This window comes from Danio aesculapii, chromosome 6, assembly GCF_903798145.1.
Source record: "Danio aesculapii chromosome 6, fDanAes4.1, whole genome shotgun sequence".
In the NCBI taxonomy this organism is placed as follows: domain Eukaryota; kingdom Metazoa; phylum Chordata; class Actinopteri; order Cypriniformes; family Danionidae; genus Danio; species Danio aesculapii.
The window spans coordinates 55114791-55137570 of record NC_079440.1 but is presented as its reverse complement, the minus strand read 5'-3'; the positions used below and the strand labels follow the sequence as shown (position 1 = coordinate 55137570).

At 35.2% G+C, this 22780-nt stretch overlaps 1 protein-coding gene across 1 annotated transcript in view; it reads left to right on the top strand.

Moving 5' to 3' along the window:
* Positions 1–22528, top strand: part of LOC130231126 (ubiquinol-cytochrome-c reductase complex assembly factor 1) — a 53925-nt gene extending 31397 nt beyond the window's left edge. Inside the window, exons 7-9 of the mRNA XM_056460547.1 lie at positions 6262–6339; positions 7948–8061; positions 21922–22528. Coding sequence (XP_056316522.1) covers positions 6262–6339; positions 7948–8061; positions 21922–22056 — 327 coding nt within the window. The 3' untranslated portion in view covers positions 22057–22528. The remainder of the gene's footprint in view (positions 1–6261; positions 6340–7947; positions 8062–21921) is intronic.
* The last annotated feature ends 252 nt before the right edge of the window (positions 22529–22780 follow it).

Genomic DNA, 22780 nt, shown 5'->3' with positions numbered 1-22780 from the left:
TAATATTGTGCACAAGTAATTACAAATTATTCATGTTTTTATGTTACTTAAAGAAAGCAGGAAAATACTCTATTAATAATACCCTATTTTCTGTAATAAAGTGTTACTGTAATTTATCATTAATCATATTATACCTAAAAATAACAATCAAAATGTTAATTTCCAGATATAAAATAACTGTGAAATACTTTATAAATTATTCAGCAATTCCATGTATGTAAAGAAAACAACTGTTGTTTCAATTTGATTTTAACAGTTTAGTATCTAAATGTCTGTTCTTTTATAGATCTTGTTTGTAATTGTTCAGTTTTCAATATAATTTAAAAAGATAGGTAAATACTGTACAAAAATATACAGTATTTTCCTGTATAAAAAAACAAATGACTAATTGTTCATTTATAAGTTCACTTATATGTAATTTTACTTCATTTTAATATTCTGCACAAGTAGTTACAAAATATTAATGTACATTAAGAAAACAGCAAAATACTGTATTAATAATACTGTGTTTTTAAAGTTACTGTAATTAGTCAATCATCTGAAACCTAAAATAACAATCAAGTTGTTAATTTCCAGATAATGTTTGTGATTTTACAGAGTTTTGAATGCAATTTAAAATAACTAGAATATACTGTCAATTATACAGCAATTCCATGAATATAAACACAACAACTGTAATTTATTTGTAACAGTATAGTATCTAAAATAAATGTCTGATCATTTATAGATCTTGTTTGTCATTTTACAGTTTTGAATGTAATTTAAAATAGCAGGTACATACTGTAAAAAATATACAGTAAGTTCCTGTATAAAAAACATTTAACAGCATTGTATCTGTTAAGCTGTTCATTTACAGATATTGTTTGTAATTTTGCTGCATTTTAATATGATTTGAAATAAAAGATGATGACTGTAAATAAAAACTACAGAATTTCTGTAAATGTAGTTTTTTATGTAGTGTGACACTTTTTTTTGACACTTATCAAATTAAATTCCACAAAACAAAGCAAATGAAACCAGTTTAGGCTCACATGACTGTGTAAATGATAACAGAATTGTCATTTTTTTTAGTGAATGATGCCTTTAAGTTACTACATAAGGAAGTGATAATAGACTAACCCTGCACGTTAGCAGCTTGTACTCGACTCTGTGAAGACAGGCACATGTGCACACACTTTGACCCAATGTGGAAGTCTGTTTTCACAGGTCAGAAGTGAGGAGGTATTTCCCTTTGTGCCCAAACACGTTATTTTTTAAACTGAGTGTAATCAGTGCGTCTGGCCGGCCCGTAACAGGCCACTCCTGTTGTATTGGGATACAGTTACAGCGCTGGAAATGGAAAAAGACCCCCACTCGCTCAATTCTCACTACGGTTAAGTTACTTCGCCTAATTGTGCTAAAATACTCGTCATTTGTGCCAGTTTAGACCAGCCCTCCTTGAACTTTACCTCTACACACACTGTCGAGTGTGTGGAGGCGTGTGTGTGTGTGATTTTGGGGAGTTTTTCTAAGCTGTAGTAATAACAGTGAAGTGAGATATGACACTAATTTGGTGGTAGAGCGGCGAGATTTTGCTTCTCAAGCAGTTTTTGGTCGCTATAGGCCTGATTAGTGTGACGGATTAAATATCCCGGCCTGGTTTTACCAACCTGCGTCACAGTATGGGAAAAAGAGGATGAAGGAGCTAAGATGGATGAATGGGAGAGGAGATCAGGGTGGACACTGGGAGGGAGAAATTAAAGACAGGAAGAAAGTAAAGGGAGAAAGGAAACATAGTAAAGTGCTAACGCTGGGGTATTGCAAGCATGCAGTCCTCTTTGCACCTACTTAAAAAGCTATGTGTAGAATACAGAGACCCTTGTTAATGGGACCCCAATGGCCATGACTGTTAGAGCTGTGGCAATGTTTTTTGAGAAATCGATTTTGCATTAATTCTGAGATTTTTCTAAATGCATCGCTGTTCTCTCTTGGATCAGAGCTTAGTTTTTAACAGTATGCCGGTCTAGGCTAGTTTTTAAATTTTATTTATTTATTTATTTTACAGCCGATGGCACTCCAGGCTAGTTTTTAACCGCAGATGGTGCTCTAGGCTAGTTTTTAACAGCAGATGTCGCTCTAGGCTAGTTTTTAACAGCAGATGGCGCTTTAGGATAGTTTTTAACAGCAGATGTTGCTCTAGGCTAGTTTTTAACAGCCAACGACGCTCTGTGCTAGTTTTTAACAGCAGATGGTGCTCTAGGCTAGTTTTTTTTTAACAGCTGATATTGTTCTTGGCTAGTTTTTAACAGCAGATAGTGCACTATGCTAGTTTTTAAGAGCGGATGGCGCTCTAGGCTAGTTTTTAACAGCAGATTGCGCTCCAGGCTATTTTTTAACAGCTGATGTCTCTCTAGGCTAATTTTTTAACAGCAGATGGCGCTCTAGGCTAGTTTTTAACAGCAGATTGCGCTCCAGGCTATTTTTTAACAGCTGATGTCTCTCTAGGCTAATTTTTAACAGCAGATGGCGCTCTAGGCTAGTTTTTAACAGCAGATGGCGCTCTTGGCAAGTTTTATACAGCCAATGTCGTTCTAGGCTAGTTTTTAACAGCAGATGTTGCTCTAGGCTTGTTGTTAACAGTCTATGGCGTTCTAGGCTAGTTTTTATCAGCAGATAGGGCTGTTTTAACAGCAGATGTCGTTCTAGGCTAATTTGTTTACAGCAGGTGGTGCTCTAGGCTAGATTTTAACAGCAGATTGTGCTGCATTATGGGTGAATTAAATTTGTTTTATTATACTCCCGTACTTTATAGCATGCTAAAAACAGTCGAGTAGTATGTCCGAATTCATAGTATTTGAAAAACAGTATGCTAAAAGTACCCAAAAGACCTACCACTTTCAGCAACGTTCTAAAGTGTGCATCTGATGAATGCTACGCTATGCCATGATCCCACGCGAGATAATTCATCAATGGGAGTGAAGCGATACAACCGACATGGGAAGTTCACGTGATAATGACAAATGGTGGATGTCGAACATCTCAATTCCATTCATACTACTCACATTCATACTATTTAGAATGTACTTTTTCTAACGGTTGTGTGGTAAATTAAATGTAGTACCTACTCGAGTAGTATGCGATTTCGAACGCGGCCTATTAATTGATTTAGTTAACTGAGGTGAATCAACATTGATGCTTTCATTGAACTGAATCAACAATGACATTTAATTGAACTGATATTCAGCATTATTTGTAGAGCTGAACTGATTCAACATTGATAGTGAATTGAATCAATGCTGACAGTAGTTAAACCGAATTGAATCAATGCTGACAGTAGTTAAACGGAATTGAATCAACATTAATACAGTTATTGAACTGAAATTATTAATTTCATTCATTTTCTTTTCGGTTTAGTCCCTTTATTATTCCACAGCGGAATTAACCATCAACTTATCCAGCATATGTTTTACGCAGCAGATGGATCACTGGGAAATACCCATACACACTCATTCTGACACATACATACACTACGGACAATTTAGCCTACCCAATTCACCTGTAGCGCATGTCTTTGAACTGTGGGGGAAACTGGAGCACCCGGAGGAAACCCACACGAACGCAGAGAGAACATGCAAACTCCACACAGAAACGGCAACTGACCCAGCTGAGGCTCGAACCAGCGACCTTCTTGCCGTGAGGCGACAGCACTACCTACTGCACCACTGAACTGAAATTAATCAACATCAAATAAGTTCACCCAGTTAAATTCAAATTCACAGTCATTCAATTAGAGTCACATGATTCAGTCGATCTGCATCACTTCCAATATGAATTTCTCTAAATTGACGTCCACATACTTGCGTCGAATGTTTTCAGGCTGTAGCAGGAACACAAAGAGAGTGATCGTGCCGAGGAGATGGGGAGGGTAGAACAGTTAAAGCACAGCCAGATGAGATTGATTATTTGCAGGTCTGCGTAATTATGCACAGGTGCTTTTCTGCCTGTGTGTACACGAACACACACACACACACACACACACACACACACGCTGCAACCCAACGCACTCCAAGCAAGCAAAAAACGCGACATACAAGACTTCAGCATAAACACAGTTGTTTTGAAAATCTCCCCACCCAAACCTCCCAGGGTTGGTGTCTGTGGTCACTGTGTGTTTAGATTCGTTCAGATCTCGTCTTGCTTTAGTTTTCGGGGTTAAGATTGCTGCATTATCATCCACATGTTGGATATTTACTGCCAAGGACAATTCCAGCTCTGAGATCACAGTTATGGGTTTACTCGATGTTAGTATCACCTGTTGGTGACTCAAAGATGCTTTACAACTTAAATAAAAGTCATGGTGAAGAATCTTTACTGGCCTTTTTGCTTTTTATTCATACATTCATTTTCCTTCGCCTTAGTTTCTTATTTATCAGGGGTCGCCACAGCGGAATGAATCGCCAACTATTCCAGCGTATGTTTTACGCAGCGGATGCCCTTCCATCTCCAACCCAGTACTGGGAAACACCCATACACTCTCGCAATCACTCACACACTCATACACTGCGGCCAATTTTAGTTAATCAAATTCACCTGTAGCGCATGTGTTTGGACTGTGGGGGAAACCGGAGCACTCGAACGACACCCAGTCCAACACGGGGAAAACATGCAAACTCCACACAGAAATGCCAACTGGCCCAGCTGTGACTCGAACCAGCGACCTTCTTGCTGTGAGGCGACAGTGCTAACCACTGAGCCACCGTGGCACCCTTTTTTGTTTTTTTACTCAAAGTTTAATGTGATTGTGCTGATGTTTGATCCTTTGTTAATAGGCAAGTTGGTGTGATTTATTATGTTTTACTGCATTACTCAACTTTCTTTTTAAGCACATCAGTGATGCTTTACAAATTAAAAACGTACGGTGGAAGAATTTCCACTCTCTTACATTTTGCTGTAAGTGTAATGTCATAGTTTTCAGCTTCTGGTCATAAAATAGTCTGGTGTAGTAATTTATTTACTTATGAATTTACTAGTTTTATTTATTTGTGTGTGAGAGAGTGAGTTAGTGACAGGTTTATTGGCTAATAACAATATTATGAAACAAATAAAGTGTGATTTTAATGTGACCCTGGTCCACAAAATCAGTTATAAATGTCAATTTTTAGAAATTGTTCATACATTACCTGAATAAATTAGCTATCTATCAATCTATGGTTTGTTAGAATTGGACAATATTTGGTCAAGATCCAACTATTTATATATACAGTTAAAATCAGAATTATTCAACCCCCTTTGATTTTTTATTTTTTTAATTTTTTTAAATATTTCACAAATGATGTTTAACAGAGCAAGGAAATTTTCACAGTATGTCTGATTATATTTTTTCTTCTGGAGAAAGTCTTATTTGTTCGATTTTGGCTAGAATAAAAGCAGTTTTAACTTTTTTAAAAACCGTTTTAAGGTCTAAATTATTAGTCCCTCTAAGCTAATTTTTTTTCCGATAGTCTACAGAACATTAGCCTAAGCTGGCTAATTAAGCTACTTAATTAACTTACTTGCTTTTAAATGTTACTTTAAGCTGTATAGAAGTGTCTTGAAAAATATCTAGTCAAATATTATTTACTGTCATCATGACAAAGATAAAAGAAATCAGTTATTAGAAATGAGTTATTAAAGCTATTATGTTCAGAAATGTTTTGAAAAAAATCTTTCCTCCGTTAAACAGAAATTGGGGAAAAAATTAACAGGGGGGCTAATAATTCTGACTTCAACTGTATGAAGGTGCAAATAACTTTGAAAATTGCCTTTTAAAATTTAACTAATTCTTATTAATACACAATACTAGTGAAAAATATATATCTTTTAAAAACGATATATCTATATGATTATCAATATTAAACTATATATTCGTGGAACATGATCTTTGTTTCTTATTCTAATGATTTTTGGATATAAAGGACAATCTAAAATTATGACCCATACCATGTATTTTTGGCTATTTCCAATAATATACCCTTGCAACAGAAGACCAGTACTCCGAGGTCACAAATATAATTGATTCCCTTCATTTTGGTTAATAACTAGTTAATTTTCATGGGTTATCTAGTTTTATGAGATTTATAAAGTTTTTTATCTTTACTTTTAGTTGGGGGGGTTTTCAGCATTATTGGCTTTTTTATATATATTTGTCCTTGCATTTAATTAGATTTATTAGTATCTTATATGATTCTTTATGAGTATTTCTATTATTTTCTCAATAGGACTAATTAATTCCCTTTTTGGCAGATCGATGCTCATCAGAGAAAGGAGAGCATGAAGGTTATGACAGAGACGTTCTATGCTGCACTTTTTGGATATGATGAGGTAAGCAGTTGAAGTCTTGAGAGCTTACTTTCTTGTGCGTATGACAAATCTTGATAAATTTAGCCATATCTCCATGTAAAACCAAACCAAGATAAAATCACAACACTGTAACACTGTAAATATCTATTTTGAAATATTTTAACCATATTCAGTAACATTTTACCATGCTTAATGCATTTACTAACATCAACAAACAATGAACAATACATTTATTACAGTATTTATTCATCTTTGTTGACATTAGTGAATGTAAATATAGTGACAAATTTTTTGTTCATTTTAGCTCAATTGCATGCATTAGTAAATGTTGAATTGTAATTAGTACAGTATATGCTGTACAGGTGTTCATTGCTTGTCCATGTTAATAAACACAGTGTAAAAAATTCTGGGTTCCACACAATCGATTTGTGTTGGGATAACATAAAGAAATTTAGTTAGCTTACACTACCTGACAAAAGTCTTGTTGCTTATCCAGGTTTTAGGAACAACAAATAATAACTTGACTTCTAGTTGATTATTTGGTATCAGAAGTGGCTTATATGAACGGCAAAGGCCTCTAGATTTAGCTTATTTTACCAAAATAAAATATGATGATGCCTTGATTTTTAATGATTTAATTAGGACAGTAAGGTCTGACTTTGATTAGACTAAAGTCTTGTCACTTAACAGAAATAATGTCCAGTATAGAATATAAAGTCATGGTGCAGTAAAAACAGAATGAATATTGTGTATGACTCCCATGAGCTTGGAGGACTGCATCCATACATCTCTGCAATGACTCAAATCACTGATTAATAAAGTAATCTGGAATGGCAAAGAAAGCTTGCAGGACTCCCAGAGTTCATAAAGATTCTTTGGATTCATCTTCAATGCCTCCTCCTCCATCTTACCCCAGACATGCTCAGTAATGTTCATGTCTGGTGACTGGGCTGGCCGATCCTGAAGCACCTTGACCATCTTTGCTTATGTTAAGTATGAGAAGGAGCACTATCCTGCTGAAGAATTTGCTCTCTCATATGGTTTGTAATGTAATGGGCAGCACAAATGTCTTGATACCTCAGGCTTTTGATGTTGCCATCCCATACTGAATGTAACCCCAAACCATGATTTTTTTCCTTCACCAAACTTGACTGATTTCTATGAGAATCTTGGGTCCATGCTGGTTCCAATAGGTCTTGTGCAGTATTTGTGATACTTGGGATGCAAATGAAAGATTTTTATATGAAAAAGCGACCTTCTGACACTTTTCCAAATGATCAAGTAGAAGTCAAGATGATATTTGTTGCTCTTAAACTAAGACCGACAACAAGACTTTTGTCAGGTAGTGTATTCATTTTTTACAAATTTAAATGGATTGAACGTAAAACCAAGTGAACTCAAGAATTGTGTTGTTTCAGCTCATCTAAAAAAGTAGTTTGAGCAAAAAGCAAACATATTTTTTTAAATTGTGCATTAACTAACATTAACATGTTTATAAAGAGTTTCCCTGTATTCCAACCTAGAACAACCCATTTAGACATAAACATAATGTTACAGACTATTTAACTGTCACTCAAGAGCTTTTGAGCAAACAGTCAGGTTTAGTGTTCCTGTAAATGTGTGCTTTAGGGAATCCTGTCAGACGATTGCGTTCTTGCGGCGGCGATCTGGAGGAACATGTTCAACAGACAGTGTGAAGATCCCAGACAGCTCGAGATGATGGTCGAATATGTCCGCAAACAGGTCAGTGTGTGTGTGATGTGTTTGTGTTAGCAGACGTTTGTGAATGTGTGGACACTCAGAGGCCAGTCTGTACTCCTCTGCAAACAGGGACGTGTATACAGTAGGTGTATATATTCAGCATTGGAGTGCTGCACGTCACCCGCTCTGTCAATCAGTTCACCTTCCGCTGTGTTTAACAAGCATACATCTCTATCCCTAAATGTGACATTCAAATTGTTGCGGGTCAGCGTTTACTGTGTTGTTGGATAGATTTTTATTCTTTTTCGCCACTTTTCATACTCAATTACAAGCTCAAGTGTAATAATAAATTACAAATATTTAATTAACTTATTAGTTGAAGCACTCCATATTAGGGTATAAGTTGTCTTATATCCTGATAACACGATGTTTTACCATTACTGGGAATTTAATCAATTTATTGTAATGTAATGTGTGTATTTTTTATACACACATTATTTTATATAATTGTTTATATACACTCACTGGCCGCTTTATTACATATTACCTAACCCACTTTTGCCTTCAGAACTGCCTTAATCCTTCATGGTATAGATTCAACAAGGTACTGGAAATATTCCTCAGAGATTTTGGTCCATATTGACGTGATGTGCAGATTTGTCGGCTGCACATCCAAGATGCGAATCTCCCATGCTTTATGACATGGTGTGTTATCCTGCTGGAAGTAGACATTAGAAGATGGGTACACTGTGGTCATGAAGGGATGGACACGGTCAGCAACAATACTCAGGTTGGCTGTGGCGTTGACATGATGCTCAATTTGTACTAATAGGCCCAAAGTGTGCCAAGAAAATATCCCCCACACCGTTACACCACCACCACCACCACCCTGAACCGTTGATACAAGGCAGGATAGATCCATGCTTTCATGTTGTTGCCGCCAAATTCTGACCCTACCATCCGAATGTTGCAGAAGAAATCGAGACTCATCAGACCAGCAACGTTTTCCCAATATTCTATTGTCCAATTTTGGTGAGTCTGTGCGAATTGATTCTCAGCTGACAGGAGTGGCACCCTATGTGGTCTTCTCCTGCTGTAGCCCATCCGCCTAAAGGTTGGATGTGTTGTGTGTTCAGAGATGGTGTTCTTCAGACCTCAGTTGTAACAAGTGGTTATTTGAGTTACTCTTGCCTTTCTATCAACTCGAACCAGTCTGGCCATTCTCCTCTGACCTCTGGCATAAACAAGGCATTTGTGCATTTGCGCCCACAGAACTGCCACTCACTGGATATTTTCTCTTTTTCTCAGCAGTTTCTGAAATACTCAGACCAACCCGTCTCGCACCAACAACCATGCCAAGTCACTTAAAGCACCTTTCTTCCCCATTTTGATTTGAACTGCAGTAGATCGTCTTGACCATGTCTACATGCCTGAATGCATTGAGTTGGTGATATGTGATTGGCTGATTAGAAATTTGTGTTTAAGAGCAGTTGGACAGGTGTACCTAATATAGTGGCCGGTGAGTGTATACAGTTATAAATTATTTGTCCTCCTGTGCATTTTTCCTCTTTTTTTTCCAAAATTTCCCAAATGATGTTTAACAGAGCAAAGAATTTTCACAGTATTTCCTATTATATTTTTTCTTCTAGAGAAAGTCATTCGTTTTATTTCAGCTAGAATAAAGGCAGTTTTAACTTTTTTTTTTTTTTTTTTTTTTTTTTACATTTTAAGGTCAAAATATTAGCCCTCTTAAGCTATATTTGTTTTCGATTGTCTACATAACAAACCATTGTTATACAATAACTTGCTTAATTACCCCAACCTGCCAAGTTAACCTAATTAAACCTTTAAACGTCACTTTAAGCTGAATACTAGTATCTTGAAAAATATCTAGTCAAATATTATTTACTGTCATCATGACAAAGATAAAATAGATCAGTTATTAAAAATGAGTTATTAAAGCTATTATGTTTAGAAATGTGTTTAAAAAAATCGTCTTTCTCTTAATAAGAAATTGGGGGGGAATATACAGGGATAAAATATACTCTAAACCACAATTTATATCAAATTGCACAATATTTGTCAAATATAATCACCATGTCCTTTTTTTTTTTTTACCTAATCGTGCTGCCCTCACTCTGACGCTCACATTGAGAAACGCTTATCCTAAACAAGCGGCAGTGCCAAATCCCTTGCAATTCAGGCATTTGAAAAGTTTAAACAGTTTTCCATACAGTTTTCTTTCACCACGTCATGTTCATAGACAAGCTTAATCATTGCCGTGAATGCTGGAGAGATTCCTCCAGCGCACACCTTTCCCTCTGGCCAGAGTGGCGTGACAGTGCGCATGTAAACACAAACAGGAACCGCTGAAGCGCTAGTGTTGTCACGCCAGTGTGTGTCAGTCGTTTGCGCTTCGCTAACAACAGGCTTTTACGCCAAGACTTGAGTTCTTGACCCCAAGTAGAGAAGATTTAACTGCTCTGATCGCTTTAGGAAAAAGTTTTATTGAGTTTGACATTTATACATTTAACAAGAAGACGCTTTACAAGTGTCAGTGTTGTTAGGTATTTTCTAACGTTATATTTTCTAATATTTTTATATTATTTAACAGAATTGTTTTTTTTTTTAAGGCTGGTTCTTCGGACCAAATTGATCTGTTAATGTATTTTTATTTTATTTTACAACAATGTTTTGTTATGAAAACAATTTATATCAAATTGCACAATATTTGTCAAATATAATCACCATGTGTTTTTATTTCTGCCTAATCGTGCAGTGCTTCCTCTGACGCTCACATTGAGAAATGCTTATCCTAAACAAGCTTCAGTGCTCCTAAACAGTTTATTTTATTGTTTAATAATGTTGTTAAAAAACTGAATTTTGGAGATTGTTGATCAATGTTTATGTTTATAAATATTCACGTTATACAGATTTCTAATTTTTTTATATTATGTGACATTATTGTATTTTTCAAAAGCTAGTTGTTAGAACAAAATATATCTGTTTATTTTATTTTTTTTATTTATTTTATTATTTTATTTTATTTTATTTTATTTTATTTTATTTTATTTTATTTTATTTTATTTTATTTTATTTTATTTTATTTTATTTTATTTTATTTTATTTTATTTTATTTTATTTTATTTTATTTTATTTTATTTTACACCAAGACTTTACCCCAAATAGAAAAGGGTCAAGGTTCAGTGTTGTTAGGTGCAATGAACAACTGTTTTGTACATTGTTTATCAAGGTTTACTGTATTTACAGAAAAAAAATTATATTATGTAACATAATTGTAGTTTTCAAAGGCTGGTTGTTGGGACCAAATTGATCTTAATATTTTATTTTATTTTACAACAATGTTATATTAAAACAATGCTTTTGTAGATTGTTGATCAAGGTTTATGTTCATTTATAAATATTCACCTTATACAGATTTCTCATATTTTTAAAGAATGTGACATAATTGTAGTTTTCAGAGGCTGATTGTTGGGACCAAATATTTATTTATTTTTTTACTTACTTGTTTTACTTACTTACACACACACACACACACACACACACACACACACACACACACACACACACACACACACACACACACACACACACACACACACACACACCAAGACTTGAGTTCTTGACCTTAAAATGGAGAACATTCAACTTTTCTGGTCGCTTTAGGACCAGATACAGATTTTTTATATTTTAATTATGTGACATAATTGTAGTTTAAAAGGCTATTTGTTGTGACAATTTCAATCTGTTAATGTCATTTTATTTTATTTTATTTTTTTATGTTCATTTTTAAATATACACCTTTTACAGATGTACAGATAGATACTCATATATTGGTTGTTGGTCTGTATTTAATTAAATTTTTATACAGGGCGGTTCATTCCGCTGTGGCGACCCCAGGCACTAAGCTGAATAGAAAATGAATTAAATAATTTATATACAGATTTACAGAACTCTCATATTTTTAAATAGTGACACAATTATTGTTTTTAAAGGCCGGTTGTTGGAACTAAATTGATCTGTTAATGTCTTTTTATTTTATTATTTGTTTTTATTCATTCATTCATTTTCCTTCGGCTTACTCCCTTTGTTCATCAGGGGTCGCCCCAGCGAAGTGAACAACCAACTTATCCAGCATATGTTTTACACAGCGGATGCCTTTTCAGCTGCAACCCAGTGCTGGGAAACTTCCATACACACACACACACATACATTACGGCCAAATTAGTTTCTTCAATTCACCTATAGCGCACATGTTTGGAATTGTGGGGGAAACCAGTGCACCTGGAGGAAACCCACGCCAACACAGGGAGAACATGCAAACTCCAGCGACCTTCTTATGGTGAGGCGACAGTGCTAACCACTAAGCCACCTTGTCGCCCGTCATTTTATTTTATTTTATTTCACATGAAGACTTAAGTTCTTGACGCCAAATAGAGAAGATTCAACTGTTCTGGTCCTTTTAGGAAAAAGTTTTTTGATTTAGAGATTTATACATTAATGAGAAGATGCTTTAAAAGGTTCAGTGTTGTCATCTGCAATGAAAAACAAAAGGTTTATGTGCATTTATAAAAAACACCTTATGCAGATTTACAGATTTCTCATATTTTTTAATTGTGACAATTATAATTTTCAATGGCTGTTTGTTGGGACCAAATTGATCTGTTAATGTCTTTTTATTTTATTTATTTATTTTATTTTATTCATTCATTTTCTTTTCTACCTTTATTAATCTGGGGTTGCCCCAGCAGAATGACGAACTTATCCAGCATATGTTTTTACACAGCGGATGCCCTTTCAGCTGCAACCCAGTATTGGGAAACACCCATACACACTCATTCACTCATATATCCTGGCCAAATTTGCCCACTGGCCTCTGTCCATCAAAGCCTCCTAACCATCCCCATACCATAATTGGCTTCATCACTCAGTCTCCTCTTCACCAATCTGCTGATGTGTGGTGTGCGGTCTGGCGCAATATGGCTGCCGTCTCGTCATCCAGGTGGATGTTACACACTGGTGGTGGATGAGGAGATTCCCCCCAATGTGTAAAGAGCTTTTAGTGTCTGGAAAAGCACTATACAAATCTAAGGAATTATTATTATTATTATTTTATTATTATTATTAGAAAAAATATATATTATTATTATTATTATTATTATTTTTATTATTATTATTATTTTTATTAGTATTATTATTATTTTATTAGTATTATTATTTTTATTATTATTATTATTATTTTTTTATTATTTTTATTATTATGATTATTACTATCATATACATTACGGCCAACTTAGTTTATTCAATTCATCTATAGCGCATATGTTTGGACTGTGGGGGAAACCGGAGCACTCAGAGGAAACCCACGGGACTCAAACCAGCGACCTTTATACTGTGAGGCGTCAGTGCTAACCACTGAGCCACCGTGTTACCCTACATTTTATATTATTTTATTTTACACCAAGACTTGAGTTCTTGACCCCCAAATCGAAAAGAGTCAACTGTTCTCGTCTGTTTGTAAAAAAAAAAATTGATTTTGAGATTTATACATTGAATGAGATTAAGCATTAACTCAGCTTTAATTAACGCTTTACATGTTTTACTGCTGTTAGGTGCAATCAAAAACCATTTTTTACATTGTTGATCAAGGTTTATGTTCATTTTTAAATATACAACTTCTCATATTTTGATAGAATGTGACAATTGTAGTTTTCAGGCTGGCTGTTGGGACCAAATTGAACTGTTAATGTTTTTATTTTTAATTTTTATTTTACACCTTGATTTCTTGACCACCAATAGAGAAGATTCAGCTGTTCTGGTATTTTAATATTGAGATTTATACATTTAACAATGGGATTGTACGTAAACATATGGGAAAAACTTGAGTATCTTAAATTAGATCTGTAAAACTGCATCTCCTGAACATGAAGACAACACACTAACTAACTCAACTCAACTCAGCCAGGCTCTGCCTCCTTGAGTGGAACAATTTTATACTGGTAAAACACTGATATGTTTATTCCCAGATTCAAACTACATTTAAAGGCGTAGTTCACCCAACATTCTGGAAAATCTGTCATCATTTACTCTCCCTTCACTTGTTCAAAACCAGTTTGACTTTCTTTCTTCTATTGAATGCTTAAGAAGATATTTTTCAAAAAGCTGGAAACTGGTAACCATTGACTTTAATAGTATTTGCTTTTTCTACTATGGAAGTCAATGTTTACAGGTTTTTGGCTTTCTTCAAAATATCTTCTTTAGTTTTTACAGAATAAAAAATCTCATAAAGGTTTGGATCAACTTGACGGGTGTGAACTATCTCTTTAAATTCATTTAGTAACAGTTTACAAGAACAGAATAATTACACTGTTAACAATTTCCTGTAGAATCTACTTACTGGCAGCAGTTCTCCAGTAACTTCCTGTAAATCAATTACAGCAAAAATACTGTATTTGCTTTTACAACACGATTTATCTTGCTCTATACAGTTGTTCCTCGCTATAACGCGGTTCACCTTTTGTGGCCACGCAGTTTTGCTGATTTTTTTTGTGCAATTTGACATGCTTTTTTTCACAGTGCACTGTGTTCTGCATCCTGATTGGCTGTAGACGGTTGTCAATCAATCTTCTCTGTGTCTGCTGTACAGTACAGAATGCATTCAGCTTGCCAAATTAACATACATCTTTGATTGCTAGCAGTGTGAATTTCAACAAGGATGCAAAAAAAGAATTGTAACTGTCTGCAGCAAGACCGTTTAGCAGTGACTGCAGGAAAAAGAACATTTCGCTGGATGCCAACATCATCCGCACAAAAGCTAAAAAGCTTCATGAACATTTTGCTGACAGCGATTAAATGTTTGCCGACAACAGGTTTTGATCTTTGGTTTCATACTATAATACTGGACTTATATGTCTACGAAGGATTGAACTTGGAGAGTGTTTAAACTAAAGAGAAAAGTGTGAAAATGTGAATGCCTGTCTGAGAAAAGTGTATAAAGTGTGTAGAGAGGAGTTTTACAGCCTTAAAACATTTATAATAATGGTTTGAATTAAAGCGAACTACTTCACGGATTTCGTCTATAGCAGGTTATTTTTAGAACGTAACTCCTATACATAATAGCGAGGGACTACTGTACATATATTTACAGTATTGTATGTCTTTACTCTAAAATATAGAGTAATTTACACAATGCAACTTTAAAATAGGGTAACATGCTGCAAAACATCATCCTACAGTAAAATCCAGTTCATATTACAATTAAATACTGTGTATAGGGTTCATACGGTTATGGAAAACCTGGAAAAGTCATGGAATTTTGACACAGCATTTTCCAGGCCTCGAAACGTTTAGGACAAACAGAAAAAACTATGAGGATTTGGAAAAGTCATGGAAATTACATTTGCATTCAGTCATTTAGCAGATGTTTTTTGTCCAAATCAACTTAAACTGCAGTCACACTATAGCAAATGCTTGCAAAATTCTGTCGTTCAACGCTGCAGAGTTAAACAATATGATTAGACGTTAATAAAAGTGAGTGATTGCTCCATATTTTATACCTATATCTTCTATTGTTCTAACAATATCACTTGATGTGATTTCACAGGTAAGAATTCACCAAGCTTGAACTTTCGAATGCAGTGAAATCCGGAACTTGTCGCACATACTTGCGTCTCTGGTCTGCCGCATTCGCGTGCCTATAAATGGAAGTCTATGGAGCAAAAAGTGCAGTGTGAACGCGGCTTTTCAGTAGAAGTAATTTTACCTACTATTACTAGTTTAACAAACTGTTAACATCATCTAAAATTAGTTTGACGAATATCTGTATATTGTAATGGAGGTTAGTTATTTTTACTTCTTTTCTTGGCCAAAAACATGCTCTCACATTATTAGTGCTGTGTGAGCATCATCTATGTGTAAGCATCGCCCAGTAGAGTATCCACAGTGGAGACATCACTCATCATCTATTTGGAGACATCATATTAAACTAAAGAGATAGTTGCGTGTTCTATGATATGCTGTAATAAATGTAAAAGTTTTTCTTATGATTTACCACGTATATGTAGACATTACATGAAAAATTGGGTTATGAAAATTGACTTGAAAGTCCTGGAAAACTCTTGAAATTTTTGTAGTAAAAACCCTGTGTGTTATTTACAAAAAAAATCTTTAACAGTGTTCTGCTTTGTCTGACTTGCTCAAACAGCGACATAATAGCTCCCTCTTTAATAAATGTGTCAGCTTATTGCCATTTCTGCATCCCGCTCCAAAGTTTATCTATGCGTGATTATCTGGACCAAATCCGCCATCAGCCGCTCTCCATCATTCAGCAGAGCTCAGAATGAGGTCATTACAGGTGCGAGCAGGAATTTATTACAGAGCGGAGCGTTTTTGCGCGAGGTGTGCGTTAGACGGGCCTGCAGGCATTCTGTGGAAAAGAAAAACAACAAATAAGCGTCGTCCGAGTGTCAGGGGGCCTGCTTAGCCCACGATGAAGGGAGACGCTGGAGCGTTTGAGAAGGTGAAAGGAAAGAAAACAGTCGCAGGTGCAGCGCATGAAGCATGATGACACAGCGCAGAGAGGGACCCATCCAGTCTGTGTGTGTGTGTGTTCGTATGTGTGCACTAGTGCTTGACTGCTTCGTTATTCAACGCTAATTGCTCTCGACACACACCCGCTAGCTCTGACATCATCCTGTGTGTGTTTGAGTTTCTGTTTTTAAACTCATGCAGCATTAAGAATGGTCAACTGGCCCAAATCTGTACAATTTACAGTAAATAATTGGTAGCTGTGGTTCCCAGAACTTTACTGATAAAAAATACTAAATACTGAGCCATAAAAGGATTTTCTACATTTTACAGTAGACTACCGTAGTTCTTTAATTTATAGTATTATACATCAGTTTTTTGACGTATGAATATCTACAAATCATATCTTTGCTACACAGACTAAAACACAATCATAAGCAGGTGTGAATGAGAAAGTCATATGATGAACCAGAGATAGTCACAAATAACTTTTGCCACAAGCAGAGAAACTTAGCATAGATTCAACAAGCTACTGGAAATATTCCTCAGAGATTTTGGTCCATATTGACATGATAGCAACACGCAGTTGCTGCAGATTTGTCGGCTGCACATCAATGATGCGACACTCCCGTTCCACCTCATCCCAAAGGTGCTTTATTGGATTGATATCTGGTGACTGTGGAGGCTATTTGAGTACAGTGAACTCATTGTCATGTTCAAGAAACCAGTCTGAGATGATTCACGCTTTATGACATGGTGCGTTATCCTGCTGGAAGTAGCTGGGTACACTGTGGTCATGAAGGGATGGACATGGTCAGCAACAATACTCAAGAAGGCTGTGGGGTTGACATGATGCTCGATTGGTACTAATGGGCCCAAAGTGTGTCAAGAAAATATCCCCCACACCATCACACCACCATCACCAGCCTGAACCATTGATACAAGGCAGGATGGATCCATGCTTTCATGTTGTTGACGCCAAATTCTGACCCTACCATCCGAATGTTGCAGCAGAAATCGAGACTCATCAGACCAGGCGACTTTTTTTCCAATCTGCTATTGTCCAATTTTGGTGAGCCTTTCGAATTGTAGCCTCAGTTTCCTGTTCTCAGGTGACAGGAGTGGCACCCGGTGTGGTCTTCTGTTGCCGTAGCCCATCCACCTTAAGGTTGGATGTGTTGTGTGTTGATGCTCTTCTACATAACCCGGTTGTAACAAGTGGTTATTTATTTGAGTTACTCTTGCCTTTCTATCAGCTTGAACCAGTCTGGCCATTCTCCTCTGACTTCTGGCATCAACAGCTATTTGTGCCCACAGAACTGCCACACATTGGATATTTTCTCTTTTTCAGACCATTCTCTGTAAACCCTAGAGAAGGCTATGCATGAAAATCCCAGTAGATCAGCAGTTTCTGAAATGCTCAGACCAGCCCGTCTGACACCAACAACCATGCCACGTTTAAAGTCACTTAAATCACCTTTCTTCTCCATTCTGATGCATAGTTTGTAAATCAGCCAATCGTCTCGACCATGTCTACATGCCTGAATGCATTGAGTTGCTGCCATGTGATTGGCTGATTAGAAATTTGTGTTAACGAGCACTTAGACAGGTGAACCTAAAAAAGTTGCCAGTGAGTGTAAAAGGTGCTCAGTGTCAACCTGCTAAACACCATCTTGGTAACACGCATAAAATTAAAGCGCGTGTGTGTGTATTAGTATGTGTGCACTAGTGCTTGGCGGCTTCGTTATTCAACACTAATTGCTCTCGACACACACACCCACTACTCTGACATCATCTTGTGTTTGACTTTCTGTTTTTAAACTCATGCGACATTGAGAATGGCCGAATGAATGTGATTGAATGGCAGCTGTGGTTGCCAGAACTTTACCAATTTAAAAAAAATATGGTCCAAACCGTATAATAAGTTTTTACATTTTACAGTAAACTACCGTATTTCATTAACTCATAGCAGAGATGCCCCAAGTTGGGCCCGTGGACCAAAGTAACCTTTGATTTGGCTCACCATCCCATCTGAAAAGAGGGAGAATGATGGGGAAGTGAAAGAGATCTTTTGACAGAGATTGATATTTCAAAATTAACGCTTTGTTTATTTGTTATACTGCTAAGCTACAAAATGGAAACTGAAATCACATGATTCAATTAAATGTTGTAAATGAATCAGACTTTTAAAATGTAAATACTGTCACTTGACAGATAGAGGACAATGCATAAGACATCTGCGAGCAAATCAGGGTAAAGGCAGGAGCAGCTTGACTATTGTTTTTTGCATCGAACTCCATTGTGTTATAAATAAGATTGTTTATGTTTTTAGTGTAATAAGTTCATTATTAAATGTTACAAATGATACTGCATTCGTTAATATGATTTAAAGCAATGTTTTTTAGTTATTTTTTAAATATTACCGAATTAATTAGGAAATTACCTATGGCAAATTTAATATATATACGTTTGGTATATGTATTTGGCCCACAGCCCTCAATCAAGTTTGCTTTTTGGCCCTTTGTAGGAAAAAGTTTCCGCACCCCTGATTCATAGTATTATGCATCAGTGTTTTGTAGTACAAACATCTACACCTCGTACCTGTACTGCTACTACCTGAGATCTCTTTAGCTTTCGTTATGGGTGTCTTTACTGTCACTGTTGATCAATTTAACGCATCAGTGCTGAATAAAATTATTGCAGCTGTCTCGGTCTGTTGTTTTCTTGGCAGTTAGTTTGCAGGTCCTGCATTTATTAGCACAGCTGTCTTCATTGTAGTCCAGGTTTAATTAGTTTGCCTGCTTCAAACACCAGGAGGTGAATTCGTAGAGGTCTGTCTTTTTTACAGCACTGTTATGTAGAAATGATGTGAAATGAGCCTGGCTTTGATCAGACTTGCTGTGCGGTTGGGCCTCTTCTCAGTTTAGAGGAATCAGTGTTGTAGGTTTTGGTTGCCGCACTTTTTGCGTTTTGTTTTCAAGGTTTTATATATTAAACTGAATTGTAAAAAAAAAAAACTAAAAAGTTCACGTTTTATTTGTCATGTAAATACGTCATGAGTCATACACGGTATGATATGCAAGGAAACAACCACTCGTGACTTTGAAATAGTGACAACAACAACAAAATAAAATAATACTAATAACAATATAATCTAAATTATGCATATGCAATATAAGTTTGCATGAAAAGGAAATATTGCAAGATATAAATATTCATTTATGTGGGAAAAATTCTGAAAATCTAAATATTGCATGGAGATGCATCCGAATTGCAAGGTGCCAGAAATAAATTGTGCTTACATTTTTTTTTTCTATAAAGTGCATTATTTTTGTATTTATGTATTCAATGCAAAATTAACAATGTTAATAAGTTCCTGTTGATTCTACAGTAACTGAGCATCAGCAGTTTGCTAGTAACTTATTGTAAATCAATTACAGCAAAAATACTGTATTTACATTTACAGCATCATTTATCTCGCTATATATATTTACTGTATTGCATATCTTTACTGTAAAATACACAGGGATTTTTACAATGCAACTTTAAAACACAGTAATTTACAGTATACAGTTGAGTTGTATACATACACACACATATATATATATACAGTTGAAGTCAGAATTATTAAACCCCCTTTTTATTTTTTGTCCCAATTTTAGTTTAACAGAGAGAAGATTTTCTCAACACATTTCTAAACATAATAGTTTTAATAACTCATTTCTAATAACTGATTTATTTTATCTTTGCCATGATGACAGTAAATAATATTTGACTAGACATTTTTCAAGACACTTCTATACAGCTTAAAGTGACATATAAATGCTTAACTAGGTTAATTAGGTTAACTAGGCAGGTTAGGGTAATTAGGCAAGTTATTGTATAATGATGGTTTGTTCTGTAGATCGAAAAAATATATAGCTTAAAGGGGCTAATAATTTTGACCTTAAAATTGTTTTTTTAAAAATTAAAAACTGCTTTTATTCTAGCCGAAATAAAACCAATAAGCCTTTCTCCAGGAAAAAAAATATTATCAGACATACTGTGAAAATGTCCTTGCTCTGTTAAACATAATTTGGGAAATATTTAAAAAAAATAAATAAAAAGGGGTAATAATAATTCTGACTTCAACTGTATATAATGTATGTTTTTTATATTTAAATATATATTATATCATATATCATATTATGAAATATATTTTATTATATTATATTTTGAGCCAAAATTTTCTTTTCTTTTAAGTTTTCTTTTTTCCAGTTATAATTCCTACAGCCATATATATGATTAAAAACATAACAAATTACCACATACTGAAAAAAATGGATTCATTGGATTACATTTGTTTTTTTAAATTCAGCCCATATAAATTGTTTGCAGCCACTTACCTTAAAAAAAATCTATGTAAATCCAGTGAATAGCAGTCCTGATTTCCTCCGCTGTTCTTTTGTCCACACAGATGCAGGCCTACTGAATTGTAAATAAAATAAATAAATATTTCAAGATATAAATATTGATTCATGTGGGAAAATCTGAAAACCTAAAAATTGCATGGAAATGCATCTGAATTGAGAGAAATTGTGCTTTTTTTTTATAAAGTTAGAATTTTTTAAGCATTTTATACTAAATCCATCTAAATTGTCAAGTGCAAACAAGAAAAAAGAATTTTGTATAAAATAGACATTAGAAAATTGTAAAAATATAAGAACTAATCTAAACATCTGAAAAAAGAAAAAAATCTATTATAATCAAATTAATATATTTAATATATTCAGAAAATACTTGATATCTAAAATGTTTTTTTTATATTTAAATATATTTATTCAAATATTATATTATATATTTTGAGCCAAAATTTTCTCGATTATGATTTCATTCTTTTTTTTCCAAGTTTAATTACTCTGAGAAACGTGTATGCATTTTAAAGCAGAATTAAAACATTAGGAAACCACAAAACCATTCATGAAGTGTAATTATAGTAACAGAAAAAACTTGTTAACATATCAAAATCATCAGTTGTTGGAAAAACACTTTATAACACTACAAAATATTATTAAAAACATGGCAAATTACCTCACTCTGAAAAAATATGATTAATTGGATTTACTATTTTTTAGTGGTTGCAAACAGTTTATATGGACTAAATTTAAACTAATTAGGTTGAACATTACTAAACTTAAGTTTTTTAAATTCAGCCCATATGAATTGTTTGCAACTAATTCCTCGTTGAGAATAAAAGAGTAAGTCCAACTGAATCCTTTTTTTCATTGCACCTCAAAACAGATTAGGTTATTGCTCGAACTCTACTTTCATAATATATCAGTCCTGATTTCCACTGCTGTTCTTTTGTCCACACAGATGCAGTTCATCGACGCTCTGGACGGGGAGGATCTGCTGTTAACAGGAGAGGTCAAATGGCGCCCCCTGCTGGAGGAAAACGCACAGAGCATCCTGAAGGTTCCAAGCCCCACCTACAACGACACCGGCCTCTAGAGCCACCAATCAGGACGCACCACTCACCTCAGTAGCCACACCCACTTCCTCTCTGTCTTTTCTCTCACACTTTTTCCTGACCAGTGAGCAACCCACATCAGCACACTATTGAGAATACAGCACACACACACACACACACACATTTATTCTCAGATGTATTGAGAGTATTAAGGACTCATCAGAACGGTTTTGCACTCTCCTTTTCTAAATGGATAGAGTATTCTTGTATTTATATGTATGTCTTTCCATACGGCAGCGACGTTGCAATATTTCGAGGAATATTTCCTGCTCTCTCACTTGTACCTCTCTCCTCAGTGTTTACAGCGCGAATAGTTGTGTTTTATTTTTATTTTACTCTCAATGTATTGGAGGAAAATGTTTCGAGTGTGTGAATGTGAGTGTATTTTTTATTTTATTTGTCAGAGTCGTCCACCAATAAAAGCGCTTCGAGTCTCGAGCTCCTCTGACCTCACAGGTATCTCGTCTGTTTGCCTTTACTTGCAGCCATTTATTACTTTTTTCTCTTCTTTTTTTTTCCTGGATTAATTTGGGGAGTTTCTTTGTTTTGCTAGCTGTTCACTATGGATTATGGTGAATATTCATTCATTCATTTTCTTTTCGGCTTAGTCCCTTTATTAATCTGGGGTCGCCACAGCGGAATGAACCGCCAACTTATCCAGCACATGTTTTACGCAGCACATGCCCTTCCAGCTGCAACCCAGTA